The sequence below is a fragment of the Moschus berezovskii genome, chromosome 16 (genome assembly GCF_049115385.1).
Source record: "Moschus berezovskii isolate FMDL1 chromosome 16, NW_MosBer_1.0, whole genome shotgun sequence".
Lineage (NCBI taxonomy): Eukaryota > Metazoa > Chordata > Mammalia > Artiodactyla > Moschidae > Moschus > Moschus berezovskii.
The window spans coordinates 69334202-69346460 of record NC_142475.1 but is presented as its reverse complement, the minus strand read 5'-3'; the positions used below and the strand labels follow the sequence as shown (position 1 = coordinate 69346460).

At 42.0% G+C, this 12259-nt stretch overlaps 1 protein-coding gene across 2 annotated transcripts in view; it reads left to right on the top strand.

Moving 5' to 3' along the window:
• Positions 1-12259, top strand: part of DNAJC5B (DnaJ heat shock protein family (Hsp40) member C5 beta) — a 136410-nt gene that overhangs the window by 116689 nt on the left and 7462 nt on the right. For both annotated transcript variants that reach the window (XM_055431904.2, XM_055431905.2), the window contains exons 5-6: positions 1673-1886; positions 6221-6392. In XM_055431904.2, the coding sequence (XP_055287879.1) occupies positions 1673-1886; positions 6221-6392 (386 nt within the window). The remainder of the gene's footprint in view (positions 1-1672; positions 1887-6220; positions 6393-12259) is intronic.

Genomic DNA, 12259 nt, shown 5'->3' with positions numbered 1-12259 from the left:
ACAGAGAAGTCTGGTAGGCTACAGTCCATGGGGTCGCAAAGAGTTGGACACGACTGAGCGACTTCTCTCTCTCTCTCTCCAAACATCTCTCAAAAAATAAGGATGAAGTGTGTTTGGTGAAACATACTTAAAATGAACTATAGGGTCACGAAGAGTTGAACATGACTGAAGCGACTTAGCACAAATGCACGCATCATTGTTTTATTCTTCTTGTTTATTCTGAGTTCAGAGTTAGAATTTATTATACACCATGATTTATGTTTTTAAACACTTTGGTGCTTTTTAAGCATACTGATGCTAAATTGCTTATTCATTCACCTACTTCCTAACCAGCAATGCTTTACTTCCTAAAATAGGTGGGCTTTTTTTCAGTTTATTGTATAGATTGGTTTATAAGATACACTTTATTTTTTTTTTCTCTACTTATGCCTTTTATTAATGCATTGAAGTGAAACAATTCAATCTACACTGATAGAATAAACAAAAACTTAAGGTGCATTCCTACATATACCTATTAAATATTATGGGTAGAATAGGGAGAGTAAGTCACGTGGAATTTCCATAGAGAGTCATACAATTGATTTTGTAGAGGAAAAAACACTACAAACTCAATATTGAACAAGGCTTTTATCAATTTAAATCTGTCTGTGGAGGGAGGGGGGAAAGAGTCCCCAGCCAGAGCCTGATCATCATAGCTCAGTTCTTACATCATTTTACACTTTTAATACTTCATTATAACTGAAGAATAAAGAATACTCACAAACCACTCCCCTCTGCACAATACACACACATGGCAACACAACATATATTCATACCCTTCTGGAATTGCCTGATGATCCACAGAGGAGAGAAGGCCTTGGACTCACAAGAAAACTTCTACAGATTATTTCAAGTGGGAAGACCTCTTTGAAAAGAGGTCAAATACACATTTGAATACAAGGTAAGTCACAGTGTTTGTCTATAAAAACAAAAGGGAGTTAGGCTTTGTGAAAAAATTGTGAATAGGTCATAAAATTTATTCAAGGGTGTATAAATGAGAGATCTTTTTTTTTTTAAAAAAACTCATTTTGTATTGAGGTGTATACAGCTGATTAACAATGCTGTGAATAGTTTCAGGTGAACAATGAAGGGACTCAGCCATACATAAACATGTAGCCATCCTCCCCCAAACTCCCCTACTGTGCAGCCTGCCACATGACATTGGGCAGAGTAAGATCTCTTTTTTTGATAGCTGAGTTTAACTTTTAGAATATGTGGTGTGACATTTTGTTAATTCTGGAAAAGTCTTGCGGTTCTAAACGAAATTGTGGTGTAAACTGGTCCTATTGCTGGAAGTCTTAGAGGCCTCCGCATGTTGAGGTGGAATACACATAAGCTTCCAGGCAAAAATAAACGTCACATATTTGCCAATAGCAAAATCTCTCAGACTCAACAACTATGCAGCTATGGAGAATTCCTTTGAGGATGTGAAGGGGAAAACAGTACTGTTGAGCCTATACGTTAGAAACACGAGTTGACAACAAAACCTTGCTTAAATCAATATTATTGTGAAATTTACCATGTCATGGTATTTACATGTATAAAAGATGGACAAACGAATAATGCCCTTCTCGAATGTCATTGTAATTCCTGTTGAATAACACTTTTCCTCACTTCTTTTTAATTTTAAAAGAAAATTGGCCTTAAAACATCATCCAGACAAGAATCCAGATGATCCAGGGGCTGCTGAAAAGTTTAAGGAAATCAACAATGCCCACACAATTCTTACTGACATGTCAAAAAGAAACATTTATGACAAGTACGGATCACTGGGACTCTATGTGGCCGAGCAATTTGGAGATGAAAACGTTAATACCTACTTCATGCTGTCAAGCTGGTGGGCAAAGGTGAATTGGATTTTTTGTTTCCCTTGAAAAAAATTTCCTGAAAGGTCATGATATTATTCACTCTTTTAGACTCCATCTTAAAGAAAGCCTAACCTTAGTATATTACTAAACTCTTATTAATAAAAGAGCTATCACTTTGACTGAAAGCTGTTATGATATTTAAGGATCGTTTTTGCTTTAGCTTACCAAATGATTATAAAATACAGCATGACTTAAAATACTTCTAGACATTAATTATGTTTGAAGTTGAAGCTTCAGGTTAATTCTGACTGCCCTCCCTACTCCCATAATGACTAAGAACTGACTCATTGCTAAAAACCAAAAATAATTAATTAGTGTGACAACTGTTTAAAAATTATTATGGGACAAATTTAGCTATGTACTTTCCTATCTATAGCACAGGCTACATCAGTGAACACAAGGCTAGGGAGAATGCATGGAAATTATGTCATAGGTTCATGTGAAGCCTGATGTGGGGTAGTAGAGAAGGAAATGAAGGGGAAAGGTGAGAATTAAGTAGTGGAGGACACTGAGTTGGAGAGACAGAGAGGAAGAGAGAAGGAGAAAAAGGATATCTAGCCAAGAGAAAGGCAGCATTGTTAGGACTCAGTGCAATCAGAATTGACTTTTGACAGTAGTGTGATTCTCTAGGAATGCCTCATATAGGCATGTTTGATGATAATTTCATATTTGTTTTCGAGTATTCAAGGCTTCCCAAGTGGCGCTAGTGGTAAAGAATCTGCCTGTCAGTGCAGGAGCCAGAGGAGACCTGGGTTTGATCCCTAGGTCCGATCCCTGGGTCAGGAAGATCCTCTGGAGTAGGAAGTGGCAACCCACTACCCCAGTATTCTTGCCTGGAGAATCCCATGGACAGAGGAGCCTGGTGCGCTACAGTCCACGGGGCCACAAAGAGTCAGACACAACTGAGCACACACACACACGAATATTCATATCCTTATCTTCTGATTACAGTATATTTACATTTGAATCATACATATAGTCCATTGGCATCTTTTTTTGGACAGTTCATGTACATGTAGTAAGTTTACAGTTCATACATCTTATGAAATCACATGAACTCCCATGTAACATGAAATCACATGTTACAACTCAATTCACATGAGTTGTAACAAATAATTTAGGAAACTGCAGATCTCCAGAGTCAGGAGTCATGTTCAGTAGTATCCTAATTGCCACCTTCTTCCACAAAAGTAAATCTTGCTAAATTGAGTGGTTGTACATATGCAGGATGAGAGAGGATATCCCTGGTGGCTCAGACAGTAAAGAATCTGCCTGCAGTGCAAGATACCTGGGTTTGATCTCTGGGTCAGGAAGGTCCCCTGGAGAAGGGCATGGCAACCCACTCCAGTGTCCTTGCCTGGAGAATCCCATGGACAGAGGGGCCTGATAGGCTATAGTCCATGGGATCGCGAAGAGTCAGACACGACTGAATGACTAACACTTTCACTTTCATGGGGAGAGCAAGTCTGCAGCCTAAAGCCTCCTCTGCCTTCTACAGTCCTCAGAATTCCTTTTCTTGGGGATAAGTGGGGTTCCCACTGAAACCCCCTTTCTTTACTGTTGAGGACTTGGGAGGGAGACAAATTTCTGTGGAACTTGGAATGAGAATGTAAATATTGTCATTTATGATGATAGATTGAACGTTTATGTAAAATACAGGTTTTTGTGGGCTTACCTGGGAACCTAACCTCCAGATATGACATAATGTCCATGGGAAGATATGTCCAGAGTTCTAGATAATTACACACTAGTACCTGATTGCATATTGGAGCCTACCTGGATAAAAAGGAGAATCAATTTCATTGTCCAGGAAGTTGACAAAATTGATCAAAAGTCATAGAGTTAAGCAGAAGCTGTAAGTAGTATAAGAGATACGTGTGCTAAGTTGCCTCAGTCTTGTCCAACCTTTTGCAACCCCATGGACTGAAGTTCTCCAGGCCCCTCTGTCCATGGGATTCTCCAGGCAAGAATACTAGAATGGGTTACCATTTCCCCCTCCAGGGTATCTCCCCAACCCAGGGACTGAACCCCCATCACTTATGTCTCCTGCCTTGGCAAGCAGATTCTTTACTACTAGCACCACTTGGGAAGAACAGTGTAAGAGATATACATAAAATAATTCCTGATGTGGTTCTTTAAAAATAAGGCTACAAAAAATTTTACCTTCCCTTCTGCTTGTGCCAAAGCCTCATTGCATAGTATCCATTAGAGTGCCCCAGCACACGATGATCATGTTTTAAGTATGCACTACATGTATGAATCAGTGTACCAATTTGAAAATGTGTATTTTAAAAACAATGAACACCTGCTTGTATCTTATACTACACTAAGCTCTGTGAGGATAAGGCAAGGTTATTTCTGAAATAGGCAAGCAATCCAGCTGGAATAACTAAAGAACAGAACAGCTATTAAAAGAAATTTTCAGAAAGGAGAAAAAATTGGGGAACGGAATAGGAAAAGCAAAAAAGGACAACAGTAGGTAAAGAAAGGGGTAGCATGTTGGGGAAACAGCTCCAGAACACAGCACAGGAGGGTCTTAGAGGCTGTTGGTGAGAAGGAAGTTTTTTGTACTTTTCAGACTAATTTAAGAAATTTACAACTCTATGAAAATGCAGAGAATCCACAGCAAAAAAAAACTGTAGGTGTGAGGGTGTATAAAATCACTTCTGATTTCAAATAACATATTTTTAATACAATCGTAAACTTATTTTGCTCAGTTAACAAAGATGGCCTTGTTTTCACTGCAGATTAGATGAGCAGAGTGTAATCTTTTAATCTTTAACTATGGTGAACTTAGTGAGGAAACTTTTTATATGCTTGTGGGGAAATCCCACTAGGATTTGTTGTGCACTAGAAGGAAAAAAATCATTTTTTTATCTACTAATCAATAATCAATCAATACATTCATTCAGTAGGTATTTCTTGTCTACCACACGCCAAATACTAAACCCTGAGGTAGAGGAGGGATTGAAAGATGACTAACATATAGTTCTAGCCTTCAAGAGGCTCATGGTCTGAGACAGAATTATAAACTGACCACTGTCTTAAACTTTTCAGAATAACTGAAAAGTTTTGTCTTGTCAACAAAACAAGCCTACGGTGGTCATTTGTATGAGTATGGTTGGGGCACAAAGGAGGGAGTAATTGTTCTGGTGCATGAGTGCTAAGTCACTTCGGTCATGTCCGACTCTTTGAACCCCATGGATATAGCCCACCAGGCTCCTCTGTCCACAGGATTCTAAAGGCAAGAATACTGGACTGGTTGGCCATGCCCTTTTCCAGGGGGAATTGTTCTGGGGGAGGTGGGCTTTCCAGAAAGATGACGGAGAGGATCGCTGAGATAAACTTACACACGGAGTGGGTATCTGTTAGATGACTAGGGGTTGGAGCAGGGGATGTCCAGGCAGATGAGTCCACAGGGAAAGCAGAGCTATGGCAAATACAGCAGGAGGGGAGCCATGCTGGTGCAGGGGAGGCAGCGTTGGGAGAGGCCAGATGACCACTAATAAGGAGCTCCAGCTTATTCTAAAAGGCAAGAAGAATTGCTGCATGGGTTCACGAGAACACGCATGTCAGAAAACTCCGGCAGCGATGTGTAGGCTGGGTTAGAGGCAAGAGTGGCCACAGGTAGGTCAGTTTTGAGGCTACTGAAGTGTCCAGAGAAGAGATAAGGGAAAGTGAAAGTCACTCAGTTGTTTCCGACTTTTTGCAACCCCATGGACTATACAGTCCATGGAATTCTCCAGGCCAGAATGCTGGAGTGGGTAGCCTTTCAGGATAAGGGGCTCCATTCTAAAGCCCTACGACTCAGGATACAGATGATGGGGTTGGGGGAGGGTGGGGCGGCACAGGACAAAGATACCGAGGAGAGAGACTGCAGGACTCGGTGACTGAGAGAATAAGGTGGCGGCAGGGCTGGCTATCCATGGCTCTTCTTTGGTGAGAGTGAGTGCCCGTGGTCAGCTCATCTGACCTGTAGAGGGTATGTTTTCTGGTTTGTTTTGTTTGCTCTGCTCTTAATAATGATCACCGTGACTTAACAATAAAGAAGAAAATGTCATACCTCGTGACTTTGACTGCAAGTCACTTGTTCCTGGCTCGTTAGGCAAAACTTTATGAGAAATTTGTTTCCAAGGAAACAGAAAAGATAGTCCTCCACGGAATAAGGAATGAGGGTGAATGTGCAGTTTGTGGGATGAAAACTGTGATGCCTCCAGGTCTTTGGAGGTACGTGGGCAAAACACTTGATTTCTTGGATCTCCTATACCCCTGTACCCCTCACTCCTGTTTTTCTTTGCCTGTCTTTCCTCTAGACTCTGTTTGTCATCATTGGCCTCTTGACCGGCTGCTATTTTTGTTGCTGTCTATGCTGTTGTTGCAACTGCTGCTGTGGACGCTGTTGGGCTAAGTCATCGATGCCAGAAGAGGACTTCTATGTGTCTCCAGAGGATCTTGAGGAGCAGATCAAGACAGACATAGCAAAAGGTGGAGTGAGATGAGATAGAGTAGTGGGTGTCCCTTCACATGCCTGGCCAGGCACCAGGTCCCATGGTGATGGTCATTGCCAAAGTGAGAGAGATGAAACAACCAAACCGGGGGAAGAATCCCACAGACTTTTTCCTTTGGTGCCTGTTTTGAGGAAGATAAAAGGAATTTATCTTTACCAGTCTCAGAAAAAAAGCACAAAATGACACTGAAAGAAGTCATGAGATATGCTGATCACAAAGCAAAGGTCCATAGTCACATTATGAGAGTGAACCATGGATCCAGGGAGGTTGGGTGGGAATCCCAGGGGTAGGACAGCCAAGGTAGATATTTATCCCAGGAAAAACACTTCAGTCTGTTAGTTTAGGTGCATGCTGTGCTCAGTCATGTCTGGCTTGGACTATAGGCCACCAGGCTCCTCTGTCCATGGGATTCTCCAAGCAGGAATACTGGAGTGGGTTGCCATGCTCTCCTCCAAGGTATCTTCCTGACCCAGGGGGTCAAACCCATATCTCCTGTGTCACAGGTAGATCCTTTACCGCTGAGCCCTATTATATTAGGATCTCTATTCAAATAGAAGGGAATGGACATCAAGAGAAGTCAGCAACCCTTGACTTTTCTTCTTTTTGGTTACTTTGCAAATGCATTTGGGTAAAACCGGTGGACGGTAGCCTTCCCTGGAAATTCGGCTCTCTTCGTATCCACACATTCAGAGCTAGCTTCGAACCATGCTAGCATCAAGCATGTCATCCTACAAATGGGGCTGTTTGCTAAACTACCTCCGTGTGTTTATCACTGTGTATGCATGGCCACGGTATATTCCTTGATTCTTCAAGTGCACTCACTGAACAAAAAAATGTAAAGAAAGGTAAAATCTCATAGAATTCACAACATCAGGAATACTCCATACTCTCATGGAAATGTTTTTGTTTTAAACAAACTGGAGTCAAACCTGCCATTGTCCTCTCTGTCTTGCAGCCATAATGCCACTGTCATTTTCTCCTGCAGAATGAATCATTATTCTAGGTAACAGGCTTTACCACTAAGTCACAGAGAAGCCTGGAAATAAAAGAATTACTTGATAATTCAGGCAGTGATCCCTGGATGAGGGCATGGCAACCCACTCCAGTATTCTTGCCTGGAGAATTCCATGGACAGAAGAGCCTGGCAGGCTACAGTCCATGGGGTTGCAAAGAATCAGACATGACTGAAGCAACTGAGTAAGTACTCAGACAGTGATGCAGGATGCGCTTCTGTGAAGTGGTTCTTTTGATGACTATGAAGCACAAATTCCATGACATGAGACAGAGCAGAGACTGTTTAAAGGTTTCGAGGTTCTTTTAATTCCCTATCATATATGATGCTGCTGCTGCTGCTGCTAAGTCACTTCAGTCGTGTCCGACTCTGTGTGACCCCATAGACGGTAGCCAACCAGGCTCCGCTGTCCCTGGGATTCTCCAGGCAAGAACACTGGAGTGGGTTGCCATTTCCTTCTCCAATGTGTGAAAGTGAAAAGTGAAGTCTCTCAGTCGTGTCCGACCCTTAGCGACCCCACGGACTGCAGCCTACCAGGCTCCTCCATCCATGGGGTTTTCTAGGCAAGAGTATTGGAGTGGCTTGCCATTGCCTTATATGATGCTACCCACCCTGAAATGGCAACCCACTCTAGTACTCTTGACTGGAAAATCCCAAGGATGGAGGAGCATGGTGTAGGCTACAGTCCATGGGGTTGCGAAGAGTTGGACATGACTGAGTGACTGAGTGAGGACTCCAACTTAAAGGAGTCATGTGAACATGGCTTGGTCTCAGACCATTTCAGGGCTGGGATATCAGAAGGCACGTCTATGCCAGCTGTGACTCCTTCCTATGGGGCACAGTGGGTGGCCAGTGTGGCAGATGGGGTTTGCTCCTACCATTTTTTATTACTGCCCCTGCGGCCAAATTGTAGGCCCATGGTGAAATACAATTACAACTTTCTTTTGCTTAATTTGGGATACAAAAGGACACATATTTAATGGGGCACACATACCAAAAAAGAGCAAGCAAGCTATATTACTCATGAATAGGTTAAACAGAAATATATATGTGTAAACTCTTCTTCAGGAAAGAGCCGCGGACTTTGGCATAACCTGCTTAAGAATGATGAGCCCAGTGCACTTCCTTGCTGGTCCAGTGGTTAAGACTCCATGCTCCCAGTGCATGGGACACAGGTTTATTGCCTGGTTAGGGAACTAAGATCCTCGATGGGTATGAAGATGATGAGACCAACACATTTTTCACATCTGTTCTTTGGAGGGAGATAAACTGACATTCAGCCCTGCCTATCAACAGAAAATTAGATTAAAGAATTACTGAGCATGACCCCACCCATCAGAACAAGACCCACTTTCCCCCACAGTCAGTCTCTCCCATCAGGAAGTTTCCATAAGCTTCTTATCCATCAGAGGGCCAACAGAATGAAAACCATAATCATGGAAAACTAACCAAACTGATCAAATGGACCACAGCCTTGTCTAACTCAAAGAAACTATAAGCCATGCCATGTAGGGCCACCCAAGATGGATGGGTCATGGTGGAGAGTTCTGACAAAACGTGGTCCATTGGAGAAGGGAATGGCAAACCACTTCCCTATTCTTGCCTTGAGAACTCCATGAACAGTATGAAAAGGCAAAAAGATAGGACACTGAATGATGAAGTCCCCAGGTCAGTAGATACCCAATATGCTACTGGAGAACAGTGGAGAAATAACTCTGGAAAGAAAGAAGAGATGGAGCTAAAACAAAAACACCCAGTTGTGGATGTGACCAGTGATGAAAGTAAATTCCGATGCTGTAAAGAACAATGTTGCATAGGAACCTGGAATGTTAGGTCCATGAATCAAGGCAAATTGGAAGTGGTCAAACAGGAGATGGCAAGAGTGAACATCAACATTTTAGGAATCAGCAAACTAAAATGAACTGGAATGGGTGAATTTAACTCAGGTGACCATTATATCTACTACTTTGGGCAAGAATCCCTTAGAAGAAATAGATTAGCCATCATAGTCAGAAAAAGAGTCCGAAATGCAGTACTTGGATGCAGTCTCAAAAACGACAGAATGATCTCTATTTGTTTCCAAGGCAAACCATTCAATATCACAGTAATCCAAATCTATGCCCCGACCAGCAAGGCTGAAGAAGCTGAAGTTGAACAGTTCTATGAAGACCTACAAGACCTTCTAGAACTACTGCCCAAAAAAGATGTCCTTTTCATCATAGGGGACTGGAATGCAAAAGTAGGAAGTCAAGAGATAACTGGAGTAACAGGCAAATTTGGCCTTGGAGTACAAAACGAAGCACGGCAAAGGCTAACAGAGTTTTGTCAGGAAAATACATTGGGCATAGCAAACACCCTCTTCCAACAACAACAAGAGAAGACTCTACACATGGACATCACTAGACGGACAATACTGAAATCAGAATGATTATATTCTTTGTAGCCAAAGATGGACAAGTTCTATACAGCCAGCAAAAACAAGACCGAGAGCGGACTGTGGCTCAGATCATGAACTCCTTATTGCAAAATTCAGACTTAAATTGAAGAAAGTAGGGAAAACCATTGGACCGTTCAGGTATGACCTAAATCTAATCCCTTATGATTATAATGTGGAAGTGAAAATAGACTCAAGGGATTAGGTCTGATAGACAGAATGCCTGAAGAACTGTGGACAGAGGTTCATGACATTGTACAGGAGGCAGTGATCAAGACCATCCCCAAGAAAAAGAAATGCAAAAAGGCAAAGTGGTTGTCTGAGGAGGCCTTAAAGATAGCTGAGAAAAGAAGAGAAGCTAAAGGCAAAGGAGAAAAGGAAAGGTATACCCATTTGAATGCAGAGTTCCAAAGAATAGCAAGGAGAGATAAGAAAGCCTTCCTCAGTGATCAATGCAAAGAAATAGAGGAAATCAATAGAATGAGAAAGACTAGAGACCTCTTCAAGAAAATTAGAGATACCAAGGGAACATTTCATGCTAAGATGGGCACAATAAAGGACAGAAATGGTATGGACCTAACAGAAGCAGAAGATATTAAGAAGAGGTGGCAAGAATACACAGAAGAACTATACAAAAAAGATCTTCATGACCCAGATAACCACGATGGTGGGATCACTCATCTAGAGCCAGACATCCTTGAGTGTGAAGTCAAGTGGGCCTTAGGAAGCATCACTATGAACAAAGCTAGTGGAGGTGATGGAATTCCAGTTGAGTTATTTCAAAATCCTAAAAGATGATGCTGTGAAAGTGCTGCACTCAATATGCCAGCAAGTTTGGAAAACTCAACAGTGGCCACAGCACTGGAAAAAGTCAGTTTTCATTGCAATCCCAAAGAAAGACAATGCCAAAGAATGCTCAAACTACCACACAATTGCACTCATCTCACACGCTAGCAAAGTAATGCTCAAAATTCTTCAAGCCAGGCTTCAACAGTATGAGAACTTCCAGATTTTCAAGCTAGATTTAGAAAAGGCAGAGGAACCAGAGATCAAATTTCCAATATCTGTTAGATCATCGAAAAAGCAAGAGAATTCCAGAAAACATCTACTTCTGTTTTATTGACTATGCCAAAGCCTTTGACTGTGTGGATCACAACAAACTGTGAAGAGATGGGAATACCAGACCACCTGACCTGCCTCTTGAGAAACCTGTATGCAGGTCAGGAAGCAACAGTCAGAACTGGACATGGTACAACAGACTGGTTCCAAATAGGAAAAGGAGTATGTCAAGGCTGTATATTGTCATGCTGCTTATTTAACTTATATACAGAGTACATCATGTGAAATGCTGGGCTGGATGAAGAACAAACTAGAATCAACAAAGCTGGGCGAAATATCAATAACCTCAGATATGCAGATGACACCACCGTAATGGCAAGCAAAGAGGAACTAAAAAGCCTCTTGATGAAAGTGAAAGAGGAGAGTGAAAAGGTTGGCTTGAAGCTCAACATTCAGAAAACAAAGATCATGGCATCTGGTCCCATCACTTTATGGCAAATAGATGGGGAAACAATGGAAACAGTGACAGACTTTATTTTTTGGGCTCCAAAATCACTGCAGATGGTGACTGCAGCCATGAAATTAAAAGATGCTTGCTCCTTGGAAGAAAAGCTATGACCAACCTAGATAGCATATTAAAAAGCAGAGACATTACTTTGCTAACAAAGGTCCGTGTAGTTAAAGCTATGGTTTTTCCAGTAGCCAGGTATGGATGTGAGAGTTGGACCATAAAGAAAGCTGAGTGCCAAAGAATTAATGGTTTTGAACTGTAGTGTTGGAAAAGACTCTTGAGTGTCCCTTGGACTGCATGGAGATCCAACCAGTCCATCCTAAAGGAAGTCAGTCCTGAATATGCACTGGAAGTATTGCCGCTGAAGCTGAAACTCCAATATTTTGGCTACCTGATGCAAAGAACTGACTCACTGGAAAAGACCATGATGCTGTGGAAGATTGAAGACAGGAGGAGAAGGGGACGACAGAGAATGAGATGGTTGGATGGCATCAGTGACTCAATGGACATGAATTTGAGTAAGCTCTGGGAGTTGGTGATGGACAGGGAAGACTGGCGTGCTGCAGTCCATGGGGTTGCAAAGATTCGGATATGACTGAGCAACTGAAAAGATCTGAAAACTGACATTAGGTCATGTCAGGGGTCACTGGGATCTCCTATAATATCCATCAACCCAGTCCATCACTGGCAGAGAACAGAAAGGAGCAGTGACACAGGAGAACATTGTCAATGTCAGCCAGTGTGTCATCCTTATCTTTTCCTTTATAGCGTGGAAACCAAAACTGGGTGAATTAAATCTAGATATCACAAATCCAGTGTTTCACTCTT